Source organism: Cygnus atratus, chromosome 5 (assembly GCF_013377495.2).
Source record: "Cygnus atratus isolate AKBS03 ecotype Queensland, Australia chromosome 5, CAtr_DNAZoo_HiC_assembly, whole genome shotgun sequence".
Lineage (NCBI taxonomy): Eukaryota > Metazoa > Chordata > Aves > Anseriformes > Anatidae > Cygnus > Cygnus atratus.
Window position 1 is genome coordinate 35677857 of NC_066366.1, and position 26954 is coordinate 35704810.

The 26954-nt window shown below is 59.7% G+C and overlaps 4 protein-coding genes across 6 annotated transcripts; 1 reads left to right on the plus strand and 3 right to left on the minus strand.

Moving 5' to 3' along the window:
* Positions 1 to 298: 298 nt before the first annotated feature.
* On the minus strand, positions 299 to 2589 carry LOC118244702 (pepsin A-like). Its single transcript, XM_035539844.1, has 9 exons — positions 2534 to 2589; positions 2086 to 2242; positions 1846 to 1963; positions 1550 to 1668; positions 1247 to 1446; positions 998 to 1114; positions 787 to 925; positions 557 to 649; positions 299 to 448 (listed from the first exon to the last, which is right to left on the minus strand). Exons 1-9 carry the CDS (start codon positions 2587 to 2589, stop codon positions 299 to 301), a joined length of 1149 nt encoding a protein of 382 aa, XP_035395737.1.
* Positions 2590 to 4842: 2253 nt separating this feature from the next.
* On the minus strand, positions 4843 to 9644 carry LOC118244308 (pepsin A-like). The gene is made up of 9 exons (XM_050711123.1): positions 9592 to 9644; positions 8968 to 9124; positions 8706 to 8823; positions 7815 to 7933; positions 6688 to 6887; positions 6489 to 6605; positions 5987 to 6131; positions 5553 to 5651; positions 4843 to 4995 (listed from the first exon to the last, which is right to left on the minus strand). The coding sequence occupies exons 1-9, from the start codon at positions 9642 to 9644 to the stop codon at positions 4843 to 4845; spliced, it is 1161 nt and encodes a 386-aa protein (XP_050567080.1).
* A 4405-nt stretch (positions 9645 to 14049) lies between these two features.
* VPS37C (VPS37C subunit of ESCRT-I) lies at positions 14050 to 18376 on the plus strand. Of its 3 annotated transcripts, none has more exons than XM_035539838.2 (6): positions 14050 to 14343; positions 14706 to 15144; positions 15340 to 15455; positions 15536 to 15707; positions 16204 to 16286; positions 16550 to 18376. In XM_035539838.2, the coding sequence occupies exons 3-6, from the start codon at positions 15363 to 15365 to the stop codon at positions 17279 to 17281; spliced, it is 1080 nt and encodes a 359-aa protein (XP_035395731.1). In that variant the 5' UTR covers positions 14050 to 14343; positions 14706 to 15144; positions 15340 to 15362; the 3' UTR covers positions 17282 to 18376. The 3 variants fall into 3 exon arrangements, with proteins under 3 accessions (XP_035395731.1, XP_035395730.1, XP_035395729.1); XM_035539837.2 differs by having other exon boundaries at positions 14706 to 15035; XM_035539836.2 differs by having other exon boundaries at positions 14706 to 15031.
* Positions 18377 to 19300: 924 nt separating this feature from the next.
* CD5 (CD5 molecule) lies at positions 19301 to 24069 on the minus strand. Its single transcript, XM_035539195.2, has 10 exons — positions 24018 to 24069; positions 22279 to 22554; positions 22141 to 22203; positions 21718 to 22017; positions 20734 to 21018; positions 20520 to 20651; positions 20032 to 20085; positions 19638 to 19760; positions 19432 to 19528; positions 19301 to 19355 (listed from the first exon to the last, which is right to left on the minus strand). The coding sequence occupies exons 1-9, from the start codon at positions 24067 to 24069 to the stop codon at positions 19443 to 19445; spliced, it is 1371 nt and encodes a 456-aa protein (XP_035395088.1). The 3' UTR covers positions 19301 to 19355; positions 19432 to 19442.
* Positions 24070 to 26954: the final 2885 nt, after the last annotated feature.

Genomic DNA, 26954 nt, shown 5'->3' on the forward strand with positions numbered 1-26954 from the left:
GTCCTTGATAAATAATCAGCCAGGAGCGCTCGTGGGCAGCATCCGCCACGGCAGGGGGTCACCTCCCCGCGTTGAGATCCCACCCAGCAGGACCTCAGCCTGACATTATGGGTGGTGACGCTACGGGGCCACAGCTGCCAGCACAGCCTGCCCACGCCGCAGGGATGTGGGGCCTGATCCAGCTCTTTCCAGAGAAACTCAGCACGCAGATGCTTTTCCATGGCTTTATTTTGCTCAGTGACAGCAGCAGGGGGGGGCCGGGAGTGCAGGGGCCGGCCTGGCTTGGGGGAGTATGCGCTCAGGCCAGCGGGGACAGACCCACCTTGTTGTTGGCCCTGTCAAAGATCACGTAGTACTTGTGGATGAAGACGTCCCCAAGGATCCAGAGCTCGCCTGACTCGGTGGGGACGTCCATGCCTTCGAAGCCGAGGCTGCAGACCCCATCGCTCTGCAGTCGAGGACGTGGATAGAGATGGTCACCAGCTGCCTGGATCCCCCCCCCCCGGACCTCCCCCTGCAGGGTCCATCCCTGTCCCTGTCCCCGTGGGGTGCTCACCTCTATCACGTAGGCTGTGGCTGGCACGGTGAATTTTTTGCCATTGATTTTGAAGGCGACGTCAGGCAGGCTGCGGACGTCTTTGCAGCTGATCTGTGGTGGGGATGGGGTCAGCGGCCACCCCGACGGAGCCGCGTGTCCCATGGGGACCAGCAGCCAGTCTTTGGCCATCGGAGGGGACACTGAGCCCCGAGGGTCCCCAACAGCCCTGTGCTCCCCTCCCGCCTCACCTCGCCGTTGGAGTCAGCACCCAGGGCATTATAGATATGTTTGAGGGCGGTGGTGGGCACAGCCAGCAGCGAGGTGCCAGTGTCCACGATGGCCTGGCAGCTGAAATAGCAGGCGACAGCCTTCTTGCCGACGAAGACTCTGCGGGAGATACAGGGTGAGCTCCCGGAGGGGCCAGGGTCCGAGTCCCCATAGCGTCACTGCCGGGAGTACCTCTCCATGGTGATCTGCCAGTAGGTTTCGGCAGAGAGCGGGATCCAGGTGATGCCCTTAGTCGTGTAGGCAGAGTCAATGCCACCGAAGAGGACGAAGCTGCCGCTCTTGTCATCCCTGAAGGGGGGAACCATCAGACACAGCAGTCCCGTGGCTCAGGACCCCGTGCTGCCAAGGGGACATGGGTGCCGGAGCCTCCCCAAGGGGAGAACATCCCCTGCCAGGGCTGGGCGGCTCTGCAGAGCTTACTTGCTCAGGTAGACAGAGAAGAGGTCCCTGGCCACTAGGTCCTGGCTCATCATGTTGTCAAAGACAGGGGTGGCCCCAGAGGAGGCGATGCTGGGGAAGGCCAGGCCCAGGATGCCGTCGAAGGGGGAGTAGTAGAAGACGGTGCCGGGCTCAGCCTCAGCCAGCCCAAAGATCTGGTTGGTAACATGGATGTCCGAGACCTGGTCGGAGAGACAGGGAGAAGGGGACGGGCTGGGTTGGGGCGCACGGTGCCCCTGTGTCCCCGGTCCCACGGGACGGGCAAGCGGCCAGCCACTGCCTTACAGTGACGGTGTCGTAGCCCAGGATGCCAGTCATGCTGCCGGTGCCATAGGCAATGGAGACGCTGTCGTTAGTGCTCACGAAGGTGGAGGACTCAGAGGGGTTGAAGCGGTTGTGGTTTTCTGTGGGTACGGGAGAGGGACGGTCACGGCCTGTCCCAGCACCATGTTGCCGCTGCGGCACGGGGCTGGCTGCGTCCCCAGCGCTCGGCACCCCCAGGGATGGGGACACCTACTGCAGGCCAGGCTGGAGCAGCCCACCCAGGGGTCCCCAGCATCCCCCCGCCCCGCGACACTCACTGCAGGCTGGGCTGGAGCAGTACACAGAGGGCACCCACAGGTTGGAGGAGCCGGTGTCAAAGACGACGGTGAACTCCTGGGCCGGGGTGCCGATGGAGATGGTGCCGTAGTACTCGTTCTGTCAACGTGGGGCAGGTTAGGCAGGGGGACAGGAGGGTGAGGGGGGACAGGACAGGGGGGGAAAAGGGGGACAGTTAGGGGCCCGCAGCCCCATGGGGGCCATGCTGGTGCCATGCTCACGTTCATGTAGTTCTGCAGAGGCTCAGAGGAGGTGGTGCCGGCGAAGACGGGGAGGTATTTGGAGGCCCGGTTGTAGGGGTGCTGCTTCAGGAAGTGCTCCAGCAAGCCATGCTCCTCCAGCCTCTGCCGCAGGGACTTCGTCCTCCTCAGTGGGATCCTGAGGTGGGTGCGGGAGGGGACAAGGCTCAGGGCAGGCAGGGACGTGCCTGGGGGCTGCGCTGTGCCCTCGCTCTGCGCCTCTTCCTGCAGCCCCTCCTACGGACTGGGGCCACCTGCACTGTGCCTTGGCCATGGTGATGGCTGGGGGCTGTCCCCCAACCCTGCCGTGCACCACCCCAGCTGTGACCCCCTCCACGATGCCTTTACTGCCCAGTTCCCCCCACTTCATCCCCGGGGGGTCCTCGGGACCCCAGCAGCATGCCCACCACCCCACCACCCCAGCGCTCACTTGGAGAGGTGGCATTGGGCCAGGGCCACCAAGCCAAGGAGCAGGAGCAGCTTCATTGTGGCTCTTCCCAGCGAGGCACCAGTGCCAGCAGAGAGGCGTCGAATGTGCCCGGTGCCCGGGCTGAGCTCCCTATATACAGCTCCATGCTTGTTTGGCTGGCAGCCCCGATAAGAAAGGCAAACGGCAGGGTGGGCGTTATCGCAATGTCTGCAGAGGACACCAGGGGAATGTCAAGCTGACGGCTCGCCATCTTCACCAGGGAGCCGCATGGCCTGGCCGTGGGAATGCTTGGTGCAGGCTGGGCTGGGAAAGAAACATTTCCTGGTGCCCTGCGGTGCCACTGGGAGGCCCTGGGAGTTGTGGGGCCAGCATGGGGACGTGGGGCTGGCTGCGGTCCCCAGGCTGCTGCAAGGCGCAGGGCGAGGACCCCCCGGTGCCCCAGCCCCAGCGGGTGCTGCACTGACCCCTCCTGCACTGGGTGGGGAAGGGACAGGGGGTGGCCACGGCCAGGGGACGACGCAGTGGCCGTGAGCCTGTGATGGATGCAGGGGCTTGTGCCAGGGGCTCCGCTGAGCGCTGGTGCCAGGGGCTCAGGAGCAGCGCTGGAATGTGTTTGCTTAAACAGGCACCGACGTCCAGCAGGCAAATAAGGGGTTTTCCTTGCTAGCTTCACCAGCACAGGTGCCAGGTGCTTTTCCCTTAGCACGGAGGTGTTTCTGTCCCCTTCCCCGAAGGCTCCCAGCCCTGTTCCCGACATCGAGGAGGAGCCGAGACCCGAGGCCCTGCCAGCAGCCACAGCTCCTTGCTTTGCCCAGGGTGACAGCAGCACCTGATGGCCCAGCGCCGAGCCCTTCCCTAAGCAGCGCTAACTGGGATCTTGGCTTTGGCTCAGGGACATGCAGGGCTCCTTCTCTGTCACCCCCTCATCCCTGTGCAGGGCCATCGGGGTGATGTGAAACCTCAGTCCCGCACAGACCAGAGGAACCATGCTGCTGGGGTCCTAGTTCATCCCCATCCGTCTGTCTGCAAAACTAGGACCAGCTGGGGGATGAAACTGGGACCAGCTGGGGGACAAAACTGGGACTCACTGGGGCAAGAGCTTCTGGGTATGCTGCCGGCCAGGACAACGCAGAGGTTGCCTGTGCTGGCTGCATCAGAGGCACTCGGCTCCAGTTCAGACATCGCAGTGCCACACGCGTGAGCTGTGGCTGCAGGCACGGTCACCTTGTCCTGCACATGGGGCACAGGAGGAAAACAAAGAGGGAGCCTGCACCAGCGAGCACCAGCCTCAGGCCAGCTCCAAGCGAGGTGAGAATGGAGGATGAATGCTATCTGCACGTGGGAGAGGAAAGAAGAACAGCCTGGTCTTGGCTGACCCCTGGAATGGAAAGTCTGGACCCAGCGGGAGCTGCAGCCTCCAGCCCTGCATGGAGCCCTGGCATCGTGCTCCCTGCTGGCCCTGTGCCACCTGCCCCTGCCCACGTCCTGCCAGGATTTACGGAGAAAAACAGAAATGTTCCCAAGCCGGGTGGCTGGTCCCACTCTTCTGCCCTCAGCTGGGCTGGAGATGAAAATAAGAAGCCTTGCGAGCCATTTACCAGCTGAGCTGGCTTTTTGCAAAATATTTGTCACACTTGGCACAACATTGCTGGGGAGACCCTGGGAAGCAGAAGGCAGGGGACTGCCACACGCTGGCATGGCAGTCTTCTTGCTGGGGAAGGAGCAAGAAGCAAATGGGCAAATGCTCTTATTGCATTTAAAAATTAAACTGGGAAAGCCTCGTGTTCAGGATGGTGTTGTAGTGAGATGACAGTATTCTGTAACCTGGTTGTCCTTGTGGTGATTTCTTTTCTAGCAACTGAAGCTCCAGAGCAGCAGTAAACAGACCTGAAGCTGAAAGCCAGCCCCACAAGCAGGTTTTGTTGTACCCTAAAAACGTATGTGCTGTGTGTATGTGCTGATATACAGGGCTCTGGGTGAGAGGGCCTCTTCTGAACGCATGCAATTATATCCCAAATTCTGCCTCCCCCTTTACTGTGTCATACAATAAAGGCTCCAAGCAATTTTCAAACCTTTTATTCTTACTGCAGACCCGTTACTGCCCAGAACCGTTGCTAAAAGAGCCAGACGAGCGAAGCCACCGAGGATCCGGATTTCATTTTTGCAATGGAAAGAAATCATTTGTCAAATTATGACAAGCTCATTCCTCCGTCAACAGACAGCGGCGCCAGGAGCCGACAAATCTGCAGGTTGTGGAAGCCCCCAGCATGCCGGGCTCGGTGCAGGGGGCGTGGGGGTCCCCAGGGGAGTCAGCACTGCTGCACTGCTGGGGCTAAGCCCACCCGGCGGTGGGCTCTGTCAAAAACACTGTAGTACTGGCGGAGGAAAACCTCACCCAGGATCCAGAGCTCCGTAGGGATGGCGATGCTCTCAAAACCGCTCTTGCAATAGCCGAGGTGAATCTGCAAATTTAGGGCAAACAGTGAGCCTGAATCCCACCCCCGTTCAGCTAGCTGCAAAGCTCAGGAAGCAGCACAAGACCCTTTTAATGTGTTAAAATCCTTAACGTCCATATTTCGGAAGCATTAAGATGGACCACGGCTTAGATAAGAAGCCTTGAAATATAGCTGGTGATCGCAGGGAAGTTTAATGGCAAGTGCTGACTCAATAGAAGTTAATAGCAAGTTAAATAACTAAATAATAATAAGCTATTAATAATTAGTAATAATAATAATAAATTATAAATGCTGTCCATCTAAGCACTGCGCTGGCATCGCTGCTCCCTTCCACCTCATGCCCTGCTGACTGCCCTTGGCGGCCGCAGCTCTTTCCTGACCCCTTTCCACACAGGCTCCCCTCGGTCCTTATTATTCCTACTGTTGCTTTTGGAGTTCTCAGGGACAACCTCAGGCACTTTGCATTTGGTGACTTGGTGCAACCCGTCCGTCACTTATGCCCTTGTGCCCTGGGGCAGGGGAACAAGAGCTGCCCCCAGGCTGGCTGTTTGGCAGGCACTCACCTGCTGGATGTAAGTCTTGGCAGGCACGGGGAACTTGGTTCCCCCGATGACAAAGACAACATCAGGCAAGCTCTTCTTGGCTCTGCAGCTGATCTTGTACTGCGAGTGAAAATGGAGCATCAGGGGCTGAAAGTAGCACACCACGGGCGATGCTTCCAGAGAGCATCACGTCAAGAAAGGAAACCTGCAGGTATGGCCTGGGGGTGGATGGTAACTTCCAGGCAGCAAGCTGCCTTCACGGAATCATGGAACGGATGTGGCTGGAGGCACCTCTGGGTCCATCCAGAGCAAGGTGCTCAGGACCACGTCCTGGTGGCTTTTGGAGATCTCTAAGGAAGAAGCCTCCACGAGGAGGGAGCAGAAGTGGCAGCCTCACCAGTGAAGGCAGGACCTGCCCGGTCCCAGCGACGCGGCTCCTCTCCCCCTGCCCTCACCTGGCCGCTGGTGTACTCGGAGGCCCCGATGTGGCGCTGGATGGCGGTGATGTCTCGGAGGGGTCCAGCCAGCAGCATGGTGCCGCTGTCAACCACGGCTTGGCAGCCCCTCGGGCACGCGACGACCTGGCCGCGTATGGTGATGCTGGAAAACAGCCCCAGAGTGCGCTGAGCACCTCTAGGTATTGCCCGCACCCCAGCGAGTGCCCCGCTGCGATCAGGAGGCAGAATTTCTCCCGGCTGGTGCTCCAGATGCAGGAGGAGGCAGCAGTAATCTCCCACCTATCAGTGTGGGTGCACTGCCCACCAGGGCATGAGTTGCCGCAAAGCAAAAGCTGTGAGCTGCTGCTCCAGAGAGCCTTCTGCCTATGTGTGTGCGAGGAATTTGCATGGATCCTGCCCTGTCCCTTATATTTTGTGAATTTTCTAAGCTGAACATTTGGCATTTGTGACAGACTTCTCCCTTCTACGAAAGCTTTGGGTTGTGCAGAGCAGAGCTTACCGGTCCACAGCAATTTGCCAGTACGTTTCGGCAGAGAGAGGGATCCAGCGGAGCCTGCCAGAGAAGCAGGAGGAATCCACGCCTCCGAGCATCACGAAACTGCCCGTCCTGCTCTCGCTGGAGGTGAGAGGGGACAGCGGAGGCATGCTGAGCAGCTGTCTCGTTGCAGACCGAGGGGGCTCCGCTGGTCCCCACTTACGAGCTGAGGTAGATGGAGAAGAGGTCCTTGTCCACCAGGCCCTGGCTCATCATGTTGTCAAAGATGGGGACGGCCCCAGAAGAGGCGATGCTGGGGAAGGCCAGCCCCAGGATGCCATCAAAGGTGTGGTGGGTCAGAAAGGAGCCAGGCTCCTTCTTGCTGAGGCCAATGGCCTGGTTGCTGACCTGGATGTTTCCAACCTTGGTAGAGAAAAGAAGGGAACAAGATGTGCTGCGTTCTGGAAAAACACACGCTTTGCTCCCAAAGAGAGCGGGCAACCCTCTGGAGCACTCCCCGCATGCTCCGTCCTCGCCTGGGAGCCCTGAGATAAGCCAGCACCGAGCTGTAAGGCACGCACAAGGCAACACTCAGCTCCATCCTGCCCTGCAGGGCTGTGCCAGGCTGGTGGCAGCAGCTGCCCGCTCTGCACAGCGGCAGAGGGCACCAAACCCCACACGGCATCCCCACGTCCTCACCGGGAGCCAGACAGGGCTGGAGGGGAGCCGGGAGGCTTTTGGTCCTGGTCTGCTTGTTATTGACGCAGCGGTGGCTGGGAGTGCTGCTTGTGCTCAGCTCTTGCTCCAGAAAAAGGTAAGATTTCAATGTTCTGGTGTCCGAGCAAGGCTTGATTTGCCTCCCTGCATTCAGGAACCTTACCTGGGCTCATAGTGAGCTCAGGCTACACAGGAGGGCTAAATGACTTGTACAGAGAAGCACCCAGCAACTCCAAAAGGCACCCTTGATAGAAAGGCTGCAGTTCACCTGCCGACACCTTGCACTGGCACCAGAGGGAAGGGTTTTTAATTTTCCTGCTGCCAGTAACTTGTGGATGACTGGGACTCCATTAATCCTGCTCAAAAGCAGCTCGCAGGCTGCTCAGCATCTGCTTTGCTCCAAGCAGCTGCAGCACGCAGTGTTTGTGGTCCAGCTGATGGGAACGGCGAGAAGGTCTGAGAGCCCTGAGACCACAGGATGGGGCTGGAGAACCGTCAAGTGGGGACACAACGAAGAAGCTTTGGAAATGCAGGACACGGCCCCTTGAAGGAATCAAGCTTTGGCTCTGCCCTGTTTCTATTCCACCTCGCATCGCCCCTTTGGACACCGCAGGTGCCAGGAGCTGGACTCACGCGTACGGTGTCGTAGGCCAAGACCCCGGCCACGCTGCCAGTGCCGTACTGGATGGAGATGGGTTGGCTGGTGGCCCGGTGGGTGGCGGACAGCCTGTGGTCGAAGCGTTCATGTCTGACTGCAGGGACAGAAGGGTTGGCTGGTCACAACGCTGACCCTCCGCGGAGAGAAGGGCCAAGGCAGAGGTGCTGCTGCTGGTAGGACTGGTGGTGGGGACGTCTCACGCTGCGACCAGCCCGTGATAGGACAGTCCCACTAAAGGCTTCTGTAAACGAGATGCACCGGAGCAAACCCACAGGAGGATTCCCTGAGCTCCCTGGGTCATCAACACGGGCAGGCCCCGGTACCTACCTCCAAGGGCCGCTTTGGCCCTAAAATGGGCCAAATCCCTGTCCTCTGGGCAATATCTACTCTTGCCAGAGGAAAGATCTTCTGTTTCCTCCGCTACACGGATCTGAGATGCTGTTCCCCTTCTAGCCTGCTGGCACCCACTGCTGTACGGAACTAGCACAAATGACCATTTGAGCAGCACCTGGGCCAAGCCACGCCTCGGGCTGTCTCTACCTGCCCTTCAGCATGGCTTTGGGATGTACCAGAGCTCCAGGTAGCAAATGGACAATGTGCTTCACTGGCATCCACCCCATCTCCTCCTCGCACATCACTCTCTGGGCAGGCCTCGGGGCTGCCTCCAAAGCGAAGCATCTCCCCCAGCCTGCAGCCCTGCTCTCCTCAGGGAGAGCCTCAGCCTTCTCCCTGCTCACTCTCTGCCTGGCGCAGCAGCACCATGACTGCCCACACCATGACTGTCAACACCCGACACTTGCTCGAGCAATGGGCACAGCGTGGGCAATGCCAGCCAGCCCTCGCCCGGAGCAAGTCCCACTGCTCACCGCAGGCCGGGCTGGAGCAGTCCACCGAGGGCACCCACAGGTCGGAGGAGCCGGTGTCGAAGAGCACGAGGAACTGCTGGGGTGGCGTGCCGATGGAGATGGCGCCGACGTACTCAGCCTGCCATGGGGGAGAGGGAGGGTTTCAAGGGGAGCAGAGCTACTGAAAGCAGAATTTCCTCTTTTCTAGGCCTGGGACTCCTCAACGCCCCCCCTGAAACGAGCAGACCTGCGGACATCAACAGCACCCTCTGGCCACACTCACATCCATGATGTTCTCCAGGGGCTCTGTGGTGACACCACTCGTTAGGCCGGAGAAGAACTTGGATCCCACGCGGGAAGGCAACATGTTCGGGAAGGCCTCCAGCAAGCCCTGCTCCTCCAGCCTGTGCCTCAGGGACTTTGTCCTCCTCAGTGGGATCCTGGCCAGCGAGGGGTGGCAGAGATGGGCAGGGGGTGAGAGGCTGGCCCCACGTTTGGATAAGCCAGTGCATGCAGCATGGCCACGGTGCCACAAGATCATGCACCGTCAGCATCAGTCAGATGTTATGGGGACCTGAAAGCTTGTGGATTTGGGTGTACATGTCATTTTGGAAATTATACTTCAAAATGGTTGAAATTGAACTCACACGTGGCTACCGTTACAACTAACAGCAAGCAATGAGCTCCGTCAGGGTACGCTTCGTTAGTCTATTTTAGATGCTTGCCTTAGAATCAAACTCCCATAGCTGTGCCCATGGGAGGCTTGGGTCCAAGCGCGGGTCTCCCCCAGCACCTCAGCTGCCAGACCCCTTCCTAGTCAACCCCGTGGCCATGAGGAGCCAGCCAGGCATCTCCCCCCGCTCCTCCTGCCGCCGCGAGGGAGAGCCACGAACCCCACTGCACTCACCGGACGGCGCCGCGGGCGAGCAGCAGCGCAGCGAGGAGCAGGACCAGCCTCATGGCCAGCTTGGGGAGAAGAAGGAACACTGCCAGAGGGGGTGAGGCCCCGGGGCTGCTGCCTGTTTGCTCACACGTCAAGTTTTTTTGCGTGTGGGTGGCAAGCTCGATAAGAAATGCAGGTTTTTTCCACCAAGAGTCCTCAAGAAAGAGTTTTTGGAAAAATGCGTTCTTCCCCACCTTTGCAAGGTCTAACCATTTCACGGTCAGATCTTTTCCTGATGGTCAGCAGACTGTGAAGGGGCAGAACAGGCTTAAAACAGAGCGTTTCTGGTCATTTTAATTAAGAGCAGAGGGAGGAAATGGGTCACGGGGACATCACATCACCGTTATGGGTCATTGTCTTTATGGTGTGGTACCAGAAATCCCCTGCGTGGACATCCCCATGCCGTAGACACCAGATAAACCCAAAGAATCAGAAGCACGCAGTTACTCAGGTAGACGCGAGGCCAGGAGGCATCTCACTGGGTTTGAGAACAGCCTCTGCAGCAATCCCCACCTTTGTCCCAAGTTTCAATCCAGATGTCATGGGGGAAACGGGCTTCCCTGTGGAAAGTGGAAGGGAAAGGCTGCTCTGCATGGCGGTGCTGGAGCCATTCACCCCGTCCTACAGCAGAAGGGCTTCCTGACACCAAAGTGCGGAGGCAGGATGTGGGGCAGACCCCTGAGCTTTGCCATGAACTAGCTATGGCCAGGGAGGAGAGGCTGCTCCCGATGTGCCTCTTGGCAGCTGCTATCTTCCAGCTGGGAAAGACACAACTGAAGAGGCTGCACCTCCTAAGGCATCATCCCCGCTGGGAAACCAGGGTAGGAAATGTCCTGCTCTTGAAGGTTAGGATGCATGGGATGTCCTGCACGGGAAGGTTAGGAGACCTGGATCTGAGGGATGATGAAGCCTCTGTGAGTGGCAAATAACCCTGGGTTAAATCCCTGTGTGCATGCACAAATCCCCGTGCAGCTCTGCCAGGAAGGCAATGGCCACAAGGCTGGAGGCAGTGGCAACAGATCAGTCCCGATAGCCAGGTGCCCAAAAAAGTCTCAGTGGGAATTGCGCAAGATTGGGCACCGACACTTACACTGCATTTAACTATCATATGGCTCATCCCACGGGACAAACAGGACTGTAAATGGATTTTCGGGCTTTGTGTGGCAAGGGACTTTGCTGACAAAGCTCAAGAACAGCCCTATCAAATGGATCTGGTGCTGGGCAGAACTATCCTTGCTCTGTTTAGGAAAATACATCAATTCCTAGAACTCTTATCTGTGCCAGCTGGAAATGCTCAGCTTGAAAAAAAAAAAAATCTTACTGATATATACTTTATCTTGGTAACAGCAGATTAAGGAAACAAACTTGTTTTCCTGTCCCTGTTCCCAGTCTTTCCTGACCCTTCTGTAAGGGCAGACTGTGAGGAGGAAAGTCTGCTTTGATGCTCCTGTGACTTGAAGTAACAACTTTTGATTAACTTCCCCACTATTAAGGCAGGCCCGAGATATGTCAGTTCCATTGCTGGGCGTACTTTTGAGGGGCAGATGTGCGGGTGGTGAGGGCAGGTCTTGCTATCTGCTGTGATCACCAGACGGGGGCAACCAACACAGCCTCTGTGGCTGAACCACGCGGTTTGTGAAGCCCTCTGGTTACACAAGAGCAAGTACAGGAAGAGAATTGGTTGGGTTGTGGCTTGACAGATGGACAGCCAGAAGTACATGTGTGACATGGTACCAAGAGCAAAGAGAAGTGCTTTTTTCTCATAAACTCACAATTAAAAGATGGGTGGGATTCTGAGAAAGGCTTTCTGCTGTCTGAACCCTTCCCTGTTCAGGAAGATAACACTGTCTTGAAAATAAAGTGTCACATTAAAAAAAAAAAAAAAAAAAGGAAAAACAAAACAAAACAAAACAAAACAAAACAAAAGAAAAAAACACAGCACTATCTTTTTTTTCCTTCTACAGGGAAAACGCCCCAGATTTCCTATGACTGTTAAGCTCAAAGGGACAGTCAACCAAAACCACAAATGAACGTGGCCAGACAATAAACCAAAGGCAATATCTGACAAAGGATCAGGGCTGCTGAGTTGAACTCCTATTTTGTTGAACACTTCACATTTTTTCAACCTCGCACAGATTGTGAGTTACATTGGTCCCTAGTCTTGCATTGCCACCCTCCACCTCAGAGCCCATGGAGCCACAGGCAACATGGGCTGCAGTCACTAAGTCCTCCCTCGACAGCAGCACCCGTGGAATGTTTCCATTTTACTCCAAAACACTCACGATGTATCACAACAACCAGCTGAAACCATCTCTTACACAAACTAAGGAGACGAATAAACAGGCAATGGGCACATCCTTCCACATTAAGCAGAAAACACCCATTTTTCAAACTTTTAATTGCTGGGATAACACTTTGCCATTGGTACTGCATGCTTTCCCATTCTGTTTCTTACGTCATTGCGAAGAACAAATTGGAACACAACCTTGTTTATCCTCTACTCAATCCTTATAGCTTGATATAAATTGTGAACTGGATGTGCTCCAGCCTTTCCACGACCCTGGAGACTGCTCCTCAAACAAGCCTTGGAAATATCGATCTCCCTTTGAAATGTCAAGTCCCTTTCCTGCAGTAACATTGGGTCTCAACCTGGTTATCAGCCCCGCTATGAACAAATCGGACCACAGGGCACCGATCCAGATCCATATGACTCATGTTTATTATACAGCAGCCAACAGGCTTCACGTGGTGCACGAGGACCAGAGGTGCCTTTCCTGAGACGCTTCCGCTGTACCTGCATGACCTTGCCTGGCCGCCTGCGGTCCCCTTCGCCTTCCTCACTGCCCTGAGCCCCTCTCATCTGGCAGCACAGAGCTTTTCCCTGTCCTAAAATAACCTGTAGACTGGTTCGCTCCTGCAGGAGTGTGGAAATCTGAAGGACGGCTTCCCACAGAGCATGGCCGGAACAGGGCTGCCTTTGCCTCGCTGCTCAGGAACTTCCCCGTTTTATCTATTTGAGAGGGATTTACTTTTATGTCTTGGTTCCAGCTATGCCACCTGAAAATAACGTTGTTATATGAATTTTCGGCACATGGCAGAGGTATCCCAGCCCACGGTAATCACCCCTCCCCTGTCCTCTCTTCTCTTGCACTTCCACTAATTTCTATCCATCTCCAGCTCTGCAGTACCTTTACTCCCAGCTGCCTCTCCACACTCACTTTACCCCCATCCCTTCACCCCTGAAGAAGCTATGGACTATAACACTAAACTTGGAGGAGTTGTGGACTCTGTTGAGAGTGGAAAGGCCTTACAGGGAGATCTGGACAGACTGGAGAGCTGGGCAATCACCAACCACATGAAGTTTAACAAGAGCAAGTGCCGGGTCCTGCACCTGGGACGGGGCAACCCTGGTTGTATGTACAGACTGGGGGATGAGACACTGGAGAGCAGCCCCGCAGAGAGGGATCTGGGGGTTGTGGTTGACAGCAAGTTGAATATGAGCCAGCAGTGTGCCCTGGCAGCCACGAGGGCCAGCCATATCCTGGGGTGCAACAAGCACGGCATTGCTAGTCGGTTGAGAAAAGTGATTGTCCCGCTCTGCTCTGCACTGTGCGGCCTCACCTCGAGTACTGTGTGCAGTTCTGGGCACCACAGTACAAAAAGGACGTTAAACTGTTGGAGAGTGTCCAGAGGAGGGCGACGAAGATGGTGAAGGGCCTAGAGGGTAAGACATATGAGGAGCAGCTGAGGTCACTGGGCCTGTTCAGCCTGGAAAAGAGGTGGCTGAGGGGGGACCTCATCGCAGTCTACAGCTTCCTCGCGAGGGGGAGTGGAGAGGCAGGTGACCTATTCTCCTTAGTCACCAGTGACAGGACCCGTGGGAACGGTGTGAAGCTGAGGCAGGGAAGTTTAGGCTGGACATCAGGAAGAGGTTCTTCACCGAGAGGGCGGTCACACACTGGGACAGGCTCCCCAGGGAAGCAGTCACTGCACCAAGCCTGTCTGAATTTAAGAAGCATTTGGACTGTGCACTTAGTCACATGGCCTAAACTTTGGGCAGACCTGTGCGGTGCCAGGAGTTGGACTTGATGATCCTTATGGGTCCCTTCCAACTCGGGATATTCTGTGATTCTGTGATTCTAAACTTTATTTTCACTTCACATAGGGCTGGTCTTATCGGGACTACACCCAGCAGCACTCCAGGACACCCCAAACAACAGCCGTGTGCAGCCCTCCGAGGCCGAGCCCCCCGGGCACCTCCCCTCGCCCAGCAGCGCACGAGGCGCCGAGGGCACCCACGGCCGCCTTCACCCCGCCACAAGATGGCGGCGGCGGGACGTACCACCCGCCGCGCTGCGGGGGGGGGGGGCGCTCCCCGCCCCGCGCGGTGGCACCGCCCACTTCCGCCTCCGCGCCGGAAGCCGGAAGCGCGGGGCGGCCGGGGCACGGCACGGCGGCGGCGGCGCCTGCCGGGGGCGCCTGGCGCCGGTACCGGGCGGCCCGCGGCCGCTTCGCTCGGCCCTGCTCTAACGCTGAGCTGCCGCCCCGCTCCGTGCCGCTCCACGCGGGTGCGCCGCGGGTAGGACACCGGCGCCGTCCCCGCCTGCTGCGTCCCGGTGCGTCCCGGTGCGTCGTTGCGTCGCAGAAGCCGTGGCGCGAGTGCTTTGTAGCCCCTAAATGTTTCCCGGCAGCACAGGGTTGTTCGAAATCACTCAGGCAAGCAGTGCCGCAGGGCCATTACTTCCCCCTATTTCCCTCTATTTCCCTCTATTTCCCCTCTATTTCCCCTCTATTTCCCCTCTATTTCCCCTTATTTCCCCTCTATTTCCCCTTATTTCCCCTCTATTTCCCCTTATTTCCCCTCTATTTCCCCTCTATTTCCCCCTATTTCCCCTCTATTTCCCTCTATTTCCCCCTATTTCCCCTTTATTTCCCTTTATTTCCCCCTATTTCCCCTCTATTTCCCCTTTATTTCCCCCTATTTCCCCTTTATTTCCCTCTGTTCCCCCCTATTCCCCTTTTATTTCCCCTTGTTTCCTTATATTTCCCTCTATTTCCATTTATTTCCATTATTTCAGCGATTTTTGAACCTACGAGTGTTGCATCAAGCTCCCTACCCAGCCAACATTAAGCAACAGCGTTACTGGTAGCCATTAGTGAGGGAAGCGGTGCCACCCTACAGCCAGGAAAGAGAACACGCAGGAGGAAGGCACATCAGATGGGGTGAGGAGCTGGAGAGCTGGCGAGGTGCAGGAAGACGCGTGGTGGCAGTGATCCGTGAGCTGCTGCGGGTCCCGAGCGTGGAAAACAGGTCGGGGAGAGCAGGATTTGTGAATGGGATGGTGCAGCGAGAGCCAGCTGGAGCCTGGGAGTCGGCGTGACGTCGTCCTGCTATCGAGGGGCTGTGAGTAGGTGTTTCCTTGACAAAAACGTCTGGCAGGCAAAAGTGATCCTACCAAGCACGCTGTGAAAAGGAAAAAAAAAAAAATTACGAAGTCAGCTGCCAAAGAAGGAATGGTTAGAAATGTTCAGTTTTCCTTCTCGCTCTGCCCTCGGTCTCACTGATTCTTTGTAGCATAAGGGAACTTCTCTGGCGTAGCTGTTTCGAGCGGTTCAGCAAAGCTGTTTTTAAATCCGTAATAGGATTAGTGCCTATTTGCAGTGGGCTTTAGTAAACCTCCTCTTCATTTGACGTCCTTTCCCCCATCCTAGGAGCCCGCACCTCCCCTGGGAGGATGGACACCCTGAAGAACCGGACCGTGGAGGAGCTCCGGGAGCTGCAGGAAAATGCCGAGGAGATCGAGCGCCTGGCCCTGGAGTCGAGGGAGGTAGGCAGGAGGCGGCCGGGCGAGGGCTGGGCTCGGGGCACCTCGCCGGCAGTCCCTCGACTGCCGGGTCTCCTCCCCAGGTCCAGGAGCTGCAGCTGGAGAGGGAGATGGCGCTCGCCGCTAACCGCAGCTTGGCCGAGCAGAACCTGAAGTTCCAGGAGCCCCTGGAGACGGGGCGCTCCGACCTCTCCCGCAAGTACGAAGAGCTGCAGAAGCTCGCTGAGCGCTGTAAGGAGCAGAAGGCGAAACTGGGTGAGCGGATCCGAGTCTTGCACCCCGTCCTATACGGTCACGTGGGCTGTAGCTAGCTGTGCAACATCCTTCCCTGTTGCATCTCCCTGCACCAGCCGTACTGAGCAGGAAGATTCGTTCGGGGTGGCGGCAGTAAGGACTCTGCTGTGTGTCAAAGCTGTGTTCCCCCGTTTTCCGGTCAAATTCATGGGGCCAGGTTGAGAATGCTGTCTTGGCAAAAAAACCTTCCAGTGCAGCAGTGGTTAAGGCTCTTTCCTCTTCTGTTTTTCTCCTTGCATCAACATTTTCCAAGGTAGGAAGGCACTCTTGTGCAAGCGGATTGGGCACGGAGATGTGACATCGAGGAAGAGAGCTCCTTCTGTTTTATGTTTTGAGTGTCTCACGTTACAGAGCTGCGGAACAGATGACAAGCACAGGCTCTGTAAGACAGGGCTGTGTGCTAATGTTTTTGCCCCGTTCTGTGTTCCATGTTTTGCTTTGCTGCTTGTTTCCTCAGAGAAATTTTCAGCAGCAATGCATCCTCAGATGTTGCTGGATCTCCTGCAGGTGGAAAGCCAAAAAGTTGAAGAGGAGTCTGAGGTGAGCTTAAGGTTTAAATCCATTAGCAATTCCAGCGATTAGTCCTCAAAGACTTGCACTTACACTCCCAAGCCTAATCCCTTAAATCAAGGATTATCTCTTTGTAGTTTGACATCGTTGCTCCAAAAAATCGGATTTCCCTTTCTTTGCTTGTGTGTGGCGCAGTGATCCTCTGCATGCACCTGAGAGAGAGACGTAAATCCTATCCTATAGTGGGTTTGGGGAGGAAGTGCTGAGGGATGCAGCACTGTCTTCTCTTGCAGAAAATGGCTGAGAAGTTCCTGGAGGGCGAGGTGGCCCTGGAGACCTTTCTCGAGCAGTTTTCCGTGATGAGGAAGCTGTCCCACTTGCGCCGGGTCAGGGTGGAGAAGCTGCAAGAGATCCTGCGCAAGTCAGCGGCGCCGCAGGAGCCCGGCAGGGACTCGAAGCAGCAGCAGCTGCCTCCTCACACCCCTGCAGACGCGCCGAAGCCGCAGCCTGTCCCCTCGGGGGCACCTTCCTTCCCTCTGCCCTACAGCTCGGCCCCGGGCATGCCGGTCGGCCCCACAGCCCACGGAGCTCTCCCTCCTGCTCCTTTCACTGGCGCCCCGGTCACCGTGGGACACGTTGCTGCCTCGCAGCCCAGCACCCAGCCCGTGTTTCCCTGCCAGCCTCCGGATGCCGGATACCCGCCCGTGCAGGCTGCCAGCTCCGTGCCGGGCTACCCCCGGCCTCCCTCGGGAGCCCCCTCCTCTGTGCCAGCCTACTCCTGGTCTCCGTCCAGGGGCCCGCCACACGCCCCCTCCTTTCCGGGCCCTCTGCCCTCCACTCCGCCGCCCAGACCCGGCTACCCTCCCTATGCACCCCCCGGGGCAGGGAGGCCGCAGTGCCCCTACCCGACCCAGCCTCCCCTTCCCAGTTTCCCAATCCCCCCACAGCCTCCCTATCCTCCGGGGCCTCCCTTTGGGTACCCCCCGCCACCAAACCCTCAGCGCCCCGCTTGGCCTGGCTACTAAACTGGGACTCACGGGCAGCGTGCTCTGCTGCTCCCTCCTCGTTGCGGACTGAGGAAGAGGAGCGAGCCGAGAGCATCGTGTAGGATGAGAGACGTGGCAGGCGGTCGCAGCTGCACCTCTAGGTTCAGTTTGGGACGATTGCTGGTGGGCTGGAGCGGCCGCTCTTCCCAGCCTGTTTGTCCAGGCTCCGTTATAAATTCCAGGGAGCCATCGAGGTACCGGTGTGGGGTACGTGGGAGCGATGCGCACTGATAGCACCTGCTGAGAGGCTGACCCCCCGTCTGTGCGTGGGGGGGCGAGTGAGAGATCCTCCCTGCGTGCCTGTCGTTTGCTCTTTGGATAGCACGTGTAATGCAGCAATTCTGAGCCTTTTCACAGGTGTTTAAAAGGCACGGTGGGAATCACTGACAGTATTTCTGACACAAAATACTCACGGCCCTCCTGGAATTGAGAGGCAGAGCCAGCCAGGCTTGCAGGTGGACTCGTAATGTGTCGTAGCAGGGAGAAGCAGCGAGCCAGCCCCTTGGGGGACTGGCCAGGCCTCGAGGTGTGTCTGTGTTTTTACGCTGGTGTGGGGTGACTTCCAAACCAGTTCTGCCTGAGGTGTTCCCACTGGCTGTGAGGTCAGGTTGCCCTCGGCCCAATCCAGGTGCTCACGGCTCACTGGGGAGCAAAAACTGGGGCGTTTTCTGGGGTGCTGCAGGCTCCAGCCATCCTCGTGTTCCCCTCTCTCCTCAGGAAACACTAGGTAACAGGGGGTGCCCCCAGCTCTTAATGGAAATGGGATTTGCTTTGCTCAGCACTTTATCCTACGAATCCTGCTTGTATCCATGTAAGTTATTTATAAGGAATGGTTACTAATGGACTAGAAAAAGAGGAATGCTTTGGGGGTTTGATGGACATAGTTACGTATCGTGGTTAATTACAGTAATAAAACTCAATGAATTGCACGTGAGGTCACAGCAGTGGTTGCTTTCGGAAATGGCAGGGCATCCAGCTGGTACTTTCTATTGATCTTTTAGTACCATCCTGGCCTCCTTACACCAACTTCCTCTTGATTTTGTCAATAAAAGCTTTCACCCTCTTGCAGGACCATCTTCCTCTAATTTGTCTTTCCTGCTCTCTTGCTTTCATCTTCCCTAAGGGGCCCATTGCTGTGGTGCTGTGCATCAGCCCAGCTCGCCCCTCGGCACCGTTCCTCTCTTGCCCTGTGCCGGCAATGTGTTTTCCCTCACTGGCTGGGAGGTTGCTGGTCTAAGGAGCAGGACTGGTGGGTAGTGGAAAGAAGAGAACAAGACGTAATTACTAGAAAAATGATTTTATTACAACCGTCGCTGCTAATTAAATATCTCAGATTTGGTTCTCAACATTTTTACCCTTCCTGCGCTCCTCGCGTCTGCGCTTTGCTTTATACGTGGGCACAAATCTCACACTGTCCCGCACAAGCACGGCCAAGCTCACATCTTTGCAGCCTTGCCCGAAGACCAGGGGTGCGTGGTCCTGCTGGCAAAGCGCAGCGCCCCGCTGACAGAGCCCCTCTCTGCGGGGCGGAGGAGCGTGGTTATCCCAGTTTCAAGGTGGAGAGGCCGGCAACCCCCCTCCGAGCTGTCGTGAGCGCGGCTGCTCCGTTCTCGGTGCACATGCAAAGCCTGCTGCAACCCAGCTGCCTTTTAGACTCATACAAATAGCTTAAAAAGCCCCCGCCTCGCACTTTCCCAGGCGGGAGGCCCCGAAGCGAGAGGGCACGGTTGAGGAAGCTTTCTCAGAAGGGCGCTCACTTAGCGGGGTGCTGTGGCACCCCAAAGCCAGGTGGGGGGTCAGAGCTGAGCACTGCTCGGCCTGGGGGGAGCGCTGCAGGCAGCGAGGGGTGCAGGCAGGTTCAGCTCCGGCTCTGGCAGGGACATGGCGAGCGGCAAGGTCTCCCCATGAGTGACCACGTCCCTGTGAGCAGGACAAGCTCTGCCACGCCGTGGGGGGACGCAGGGGGCTTCTGGCACAGGCATTTGTCTTCTCTTCCGCCAGCTCTGTTCAACTCATGCTTTACCTTTCTCCATGTGCTGAATCCCACGTCTGTCTGCAGGGCGAGGAGGAAGGGCAGGAAACAAGGTGGTTTGCCAAAATTTAAGTAGCCGCAGCTGGGCTGCCCCTACCTCTCTCGGGGTCACAGCCTGCGGGCAGACTGCAGGTCGTAGTCGCTGTCAGAGGAGTTGTCCGGAGGGTTGGAAGATCGGGCTGCGCCTTGCAGGACTGCGGAGGGAACTGAGCAGGGCACAGCTCCTTACTGGGGCTTGAGAAGGGGCCGCCAGCCCCAGGCAGCCCCTCGCTCGGCATCACTGTCCCGCCTCCCACGCCTCACCTGTGTATGCCAACAGGTAGGAGCTCTTCTGGGGGGGCTGAGCGTAGTCGTTGTCCCCCCCCTGCGCCCTCTGCCCGTCTGCCCGCGGCCTCAGGGTGACGGTGCTGTTGCGGTGGAAGGAGACTGCAAGGCAGGGCGGCTCAGGGTGGGGGCAAGGTGCGCGGGGTTGTTCGAGCACCCCCCCCGCCAGGTGGGCGCACGCCCCGGCCCCCTCCCGAGGGCTGAGTAAGAGCGGGAGCCGCTCGCCCGTGGCGAGCCCGGCTGAGTCAACGCCGCACCGGTGAGTCAACGCGGCGGCAGGAAGCGAGAGCCCGTTCACACCTCCGCCGCCGCCGCCGTGCCCCGGCCCAAAACCCCGCTCCCTGCCCGCCGCCCCCGGGCTGCTGCCGCTCACCGTTCTGGTTGAGCCCCGTGGGGCCGATCCACTGCCGCTGCTTCTTCTTGGAGACTGCACGGGAGGGGAGGCGGTGAGGCACGACGCGTCTCCCCGAGGAGCTGCCGGCTCGCTCTGCCGCCAGCTTCTTTTCCTCCGTCTGCCGGCCCCCCGCGGGCCCCATCTGCCGCGCTGAATAATCCCCCCACCGGTAATCCCCCCCGGGACCCGCTGCCCGCCTCATGAAATGCTCCTTTGTGCACCTAATCCCCCCGCCGGTGCCACGTGGGACAGCAAAGGGACAATGGGGACAGGGGTTGTGGCACTGGCGTCCCGTGGTGGCACCCGGCTGGGGAGGTGGGGAGCAACGCGCACGTGGCCCGAAACCCTGGGGGAGACGGGGAAAGCGCTGGAGATGGGCATCCCGCGGGCATCGGGGCGGGCACAAACTGGAGGTGCTGGGGGGACGTGGGGACAGGCTGGGGAGGACCGGGGAGCTCGCCACCTACTTTTCTTCATCAGCCACCTGTAGGTGGGAGGGCCGCAGATAAGCAGGAGGATGCCAAAGAGGAGCAGGGCCAGGCAGATGCTCGCCACGGTGCCCGCTGCTACGCCAGCGGGACGCGGCTTCGAGTCCTGGCCTGTGAGAGGACGGATGTCACCGCGCAGGGCCGGCACCTGCCGGGGCTGAGCGAGCTCCGCGGGGAGCTGCTGGCCACTTACACACGACTCGGGTGCGGAAGCAGGAGCGGAGCGACTTGGGGCTGTCCGGGCAGAGGTGCAGGTGGCGGACATCACATAAGACCCCCATGGAAGGGGGCTCTCGGACCTCGGTGCTGGAGGAGAGGTTGCCACAGCGCAGCTCCCTGCACAGCTGCCGGCCCCACTCGTTGCGCTGCGCCGGGCGGTTGCACAGCACCTGCCAGCGGCCCTGCTGGAACACCTCGATGTCCCCCTCGCAGGGCGTGGGGCCACCCGCCAGCCTCCGCGCCGCCTGCGGCTGGGAACCTGCAGGAGAAAAACCTGGTGGCCGAGTGCCGGGATGCTCGCCGTGCCCACCTCTCCCTTCCCCTCTTGCCGTGGGCGTTGAGGGCTCGCACAAGCAGTGACAGAGACGTCGAGGGGCTTGGAACCGTCCCAGTGGCAAGCGCAGCCATGAAACCCGCTCTGGCAGCTGCTGCGGTTCATCCCGCTAAGCCCCCAAACCCCGCGGTCTGGCTTCAAAGCCTGAGCAGATGGAAAGGCTTGGAGCAAGCCTGCCGCTCGCCCCGGGGCTTGGCTCTCCTGGCCTTGGCACGAGCAAGGGGCTGCTCGGCGGGGAGCCGTGAGCTGCCTGCAAGCTTCCCCCACCACGCTTGCAGAAAACACAAAGGGGGCATGGACGAGAGCGTGCCAGACCCCGACGCCTTCCTCCCTCGCACGCGTTGGGTTTCAGGGTGCTGGCTCCCCAGCTTTTCCCGCTTGCAGGCTCAAAGCAGGGTCTGGGGGTGCAGTTTCCAGGAACCCAGCGCACACGGGAGATTTCCTGTTTTGTCTTCACGCACGGAAGAGGAAGAGCGGCAGTGGGTGGACGGCAACGTGAGGGGTGGAAGGGGCACTGCTGCCACCCATGGGTGCTCCCAGCTCCCCGTGCCCACCTCCTCCATGCCAAAGGAGAGCAGTATCCAGAGCCCCCCCGCCACTGCAACCCCCCCATGCGTCGCTCACCTGAGCAGGTGAGGAAGGCGGGCGCTCTCCCGCGCCCGTCCCTGGTCCTGTTGAAACAGTCGAGGAGCTCGGGGCTCCTGCACGGCTCCACTGCCTCCCACTTCACGAGGAGCTGGCTCATCTGCGGGGCTGCGGGGCCATCGATGGGGCTGCCGCAGCCAAGCGCGCTGCAGATGCGGGCAGCCAGCTCCATCCAATTGCCCGGGCTGCTCGCCACGGCCCCCCACCGGCCCCGCATGTGGAGCTCCACAAAGCCTGAGCAGCTGAAGTTGCTGTCCACCAGCCGCAGCCTGGGGGGCCCTGGAGAGGGAACAGGGAGATCGCGGCCATCACAGGCAGGACTTTGGCTCCCCAAATTCCCCAGCAGCCACACTGCACGGAGAGCAAAGCCCTGCCACGCTGCGCGGGCAGCGGGGTTCTCACCGGTGGGCTCCGGGCTGGTGGTTGGTGGCGTAGGGGGAGGCTTGGTGGTGGTGGTCGCCGGCTCTGAAACGAGAAGGGAGGCAACAGGTAGGGGCAGCGGGGGCACAGGGAGGCTGGGAGGGGGGGCATGATGCTCACCACTGCAGGCGAAGGTGGCGTGGCTGCTGCAGTTAGCCGACTGCCACTGGCACCTATCTGTCCCAGTGCACTGCACCGCCTGCACCCTTGGCTCCTTGTTCCTGTCCACCACAAAGGGGCTGGCGGCAGTGGGGGGGCCACAGCCCAGCCGCTGGCAGATGCTGACAGTGGCCTGCTTCCCAATGTTCTGGCACACGGGGCTCCAGACTCCCTTCATGTTCACCTCCAGCTTCCCGGTGCAGCGGCAGCTGCCACCAGTGAGCCGCATGGGGGGGTCTGTGGGGAGAGCAGAGGCATAAGGGGCTTTCTTCCCCTCCCCATAGTCCCCAGATGGTTTTCCAGCCGGGTCTGGCTCGGTGCTGCAGTGAGGCTCAGCACCACTGCGGCAGCCGGGGCTGCTGGCAGCATGGGGCAGGAAGGAAACGGGGCTTGCTCAGGGTGCGCAGGGGAAATGGGGCACGGGGGGCACGGGCAGCAGCCATGAAAGCCCTGGGACCCTGTACCACACACTCACACCGAGTACCACGACACCACTGCTGGCCTCGTGGGACCGAGCAGATTCCACAGCCCCGAAGCCGAAGCCATGGGGCCAGAGCCACCGCGATGCAGCGGGTGCTGGTCCGTTCCGACAGGCACCATGCTAACAAGTCCCAGGTGGTCCCGGGGAGCTGCTCTCCCCCTCATGCTCACCTGTAGGGTTCAGGGACGCTCCTCTGTGGCTGCAGATTGCTGCAAGAGAAGGGGATGGGATCAGCTGTACCTGCACCCGGCGCCCCCACCATGAGCAGCGTCCCCAGCTCACGACCTGGCACCAGGTGTTTAGGAGGAGAAAGGTGATTCTGGGCGCTCTGGCCAGCCTTGCCACAAGCAGGGAGGTTGGGGAGCACAGACCCCGTAGGCTGCTGGTTTTTCTTGGCAATAAAAGAGCATTTTCCGGCTTTCTCAGTGAATTTGCCCTCACCCCTACTCCTCCCTACCTTTCATTAAATACAAGCAACCTCACGCAACCAGCCACAGCGTGCTGGTGGATGATTACTGCTGAGAAAAAAGACAGAGAAGCACACCTGCTAATTGCCGCTAACTAGCTACCGTCATTACTGGTAGGAAGCCCAGGCCAAGCAGGCAGGCATGGTGGCAGTGCCCCTGCGGTGAGCTGAGCAGTGCCACCAGGCTGGACCCCGCGGGGCTGTGAGACAAGGACGGGGGGGGCGGCTGCTGGGGGCTGGGGCAGCCCATGCCCTGCCGGGGGGCCGCTCTGGAAGGAGGCGGTGATCTGTGAGCCTGGTGGCACCCGGGTGGGAGCCCGGCACCAGGGACACCGGCGTTTTGGGGACTGGCACCCGCTGAGTGTGCGCTCTCATTTCATCTACCAAAGCCCCAGCGGCAGCGCGGCGGCACTGTGGCCTTGTGCTCGGCCAGCCCCTTTGCCTGTCCCTGGCCCCAAAAGTCCCCCCGCAGCGCCATGTTCAGGGGTTGCGCAGGGAGGGCGCAGGACCCTGGCAAGGCTGTGAGCCAAGGGAGAGGCAATGGTGACCCCCAGCACAAGGCACGGGACTGAGCCCCCACGTCCTGCCCAGCAGCAGGGTTTCACCACGGGCTCCGTGTTATCTTGGGGTTCTGGCCAGGCTGGGTTTCCCCCACCCGCTGCCCGAGGTGTCGGCGCTGCAGGGACGGTGCGGTGCATCTGGTAGGCGCCCAGCACCACCCGACCCCCCCGGGCCCAGCCCCACCGTACTCACCCCATGTCCCCAGCACGAGCAGCAGGCGCCCGGCGGGCAGCCAGGCTGCCATGGGGCCGCTGGCTGCCTCCTCCTCCTCCTCCTCCCCAGCGCTGGCGGCTGAGCACAGGGCACCAACGCCTCTGTACCCGGGCCGGGGAAGGGAGACAAGGGGGGGACGGGGAGGAACAGGCTGTTTTTCCTCCCTCTGTGGTTTTCTGCGTCACGTCTCGCTCGTTTGAAGTCACAACCTGCCATCTGCCTCGCCGGGTCCTGCAGAACCAGAGAGAAACTGAGAGGCTCAACTTCATCTGCATCCCCACCCCATCCCCTCCTGTGTCCCCATCCCCATCCCATCTCATCCCCATCCCCATCCTCGTTCCCAGCCAATCCCCATCATATTCCCATCCCATCCCATCCCCGTCCCTTCTCCACCCATGTCTCCATCCTCACTCCCCATCCCCTACTCATCCCAACCCATCCTATCCCATCCCATTCCCATCCCACCCCATCCAATCCCCATCACCATCCCCAGCAAGGGTTCCCCTGTCAGCCCCCCCAACTCCTCGGTGGGGTGAATGTGCCCAGTACTGGGGGGGTGAGGAGGACCCCAGCTCTCCCTCGGGCCCCCACAAAGCTGCGGGCAGTGTGGCCGAGCCAGACCCTGGGGTCCTGGAGCTGGCACCCAAAGGGAAGCTGGGGGGTCCTGGGTGTTCCCCAGTGCCCGGAGCTGCACCCGCTGGTCAAAACTGGCCTCAGCTGCAGCTCAGAGCCATTTCGGGAGCCCACACCCTGGATTTCAGCAGAGTAAACCAGTGGTGGCCACTAAACCCAACAGCCTGGGTGCTCAGAGGGGCCGGATCCCACCCTCGCTGCAGCGGGGAGCCCTGCGGCCGCTCTCACGAGGCACCGCTTCCTGCCACAACTAGCCGCCCCGTGCCGGGGGCTGCCTCCCTCGTCCGTCCGGGCTCGCTTCGCCTCTGCACCGACAGCCTCACCATCGCCTGTGGTCGCCGGTCGGGGCGAGCACCGCTGCACCGGGGCAGGAAACGTGCAGCGCCGAGCCCCGCCGAGCTGCACCGCGCCGCATCACCGTGTGCCTGGAGCACCCTGACGCTGGCACCAGCCCTGCTTGTCCCTCCTGCAGGCGTCCTGGGGACACCGCGTGTCCCTGCGAGGCACGTGGGTGGCAGTGGTGACAGACAGGGGATGGGAGAGGCGCTGATTGATTGCGCCCTAATTAATTCCCCTGAATCCAGGTCATGCGTGCTGACGAAGGTTTGCCATTGACCTGGTGGTGTTCTTGATAAGTGGCGGTGCCATGGGGCCAGCGAGAGCTCCACTGCCACCTCCTGCTGTGCCCCGTAGCCACCCAACGCTCCACGGCCCCAGGGTGCCCTGCTCCTGTGGGGCTTCCCCCACCCCAAGACCCCTCTCCAGCCCCAGCCCCAGAGTGGGGCCTCGGCTCCCCTGGGAGTTTCCTGCCTCCAAGCTGCCTCCGGGCTGAAGATGTTCCATGACTCAAGAGGAAGCTCGCTGGGGCGGCCACAGGTTGCCGCGCAGAGAGGCTCGGAGCAGGCAGGCGATGCTCTGAGCCCTGCTCCGCGCTCTGCTCACGGCCGCGGGGTCCCCTTGGCCAGGTGGGGACCCCCAGCTCCTCCTGATCTCGGACAGCATCGGGTTTTCTCCCTGTCCCCATGGGCTGGAAGGGGAAGGCACGGCCGTGGTGGGAGTAGGGGCCAGCCTGGACGGCTGCTCCACGTGCGTTTCTGGAGAAGGATGTGTGCAAGGAGGGCTTTGCCCCATTTTTGACCCCTCCTGTTTCCTTTAGAGTAAAAAAGGGTGAACTCACGCTGCTACGCACCGCGGATCTTTCCATGGTTACCACAGGCTTTCAAAAGACTAAGCAACGTTTTGGCTTGATGGAAAATAACAATTTCAGCAAATTCCCCCCCGACACCATGCCAGGGATGCCCATCGCTGCCCTTGGCCATGTTCCCGCGTGCATTCAGCTGCCCCGGTCCTGGCTCTTCAGCTGGGTTTCACCACCTGGAAAGCCAAATGCTCTCTGCCACGCTCCGAACCAGCCCCAGTGGCACCTGTAACCCCCACCGCCCTCACAGGGAGGCCGGGGAGGCCTCGTGCCACATCCCCGAGGGTGCCGAACCGGGCGGATGCGGGTGCTGGGGTCCAGCCCTCCCTTCCTCCAGAGGAGCTGCAGCTCTCAGCATCCCTGCAAGCTGCTGGCAGCGCGAGCCAGCTCGGCACCATCCGTGTGCTGCGGCAGCTGACGGCTGTAATATCGTTCTGGAGGGGCCGGGGGAGAGCGATGGGACGTGCTGATGTGCTCCCTGCCCGTGAGAAGCCTGCTGATGGGCAGGAGCAGCCTGCTGGCTGCCAGCACACCGCCGTTGCACCGGTGGTGGTGAAAGCAGCACCGCCGAGCGCCCAGTGCTGTCGCACGGCTGCACGAATGTCCCCGGCCGATGGCATCCACGCGGCGCAGAGGCTCACAAATCGCAGACCAGGCCCCACGTCCCTGCCCCAGGCACCCCACGGGCACCGCGTGCCACAGCGGGTGCTGCTCCCAGCCCCGCTCTCGCCTCTCGTCTTCTCTGCCCTTTGTCTGGGGCTTTGTTGCTATTTTGGTGCTTCCTCCGTTGTTGCGGCATGGCCCCTTTGTTCTGGGCTGCCAGAGCCGCTCGGCTCGGTAAACAGCTGAAGGATGTGGCGGGGGGCAAATTTTCCACTGCGGCAGGTCGGAGCCCCAGGCAGCGTCAGGGAGCTTGGCTTCCCCGTGAAGGAGCACGTGGTGAGGGCGGGCGTTTGGGGTGCTTGGGGCCCCCACTGCGATCGCTGGGTGCTGCCTGTGGGCTGGGCTGGCTACGGTGGCCAGCACATCCCTGAGAGGGTGGCCCGGGATGGGGAGGACCGAGGGCTGGGGAGGGGAGCTCTGCC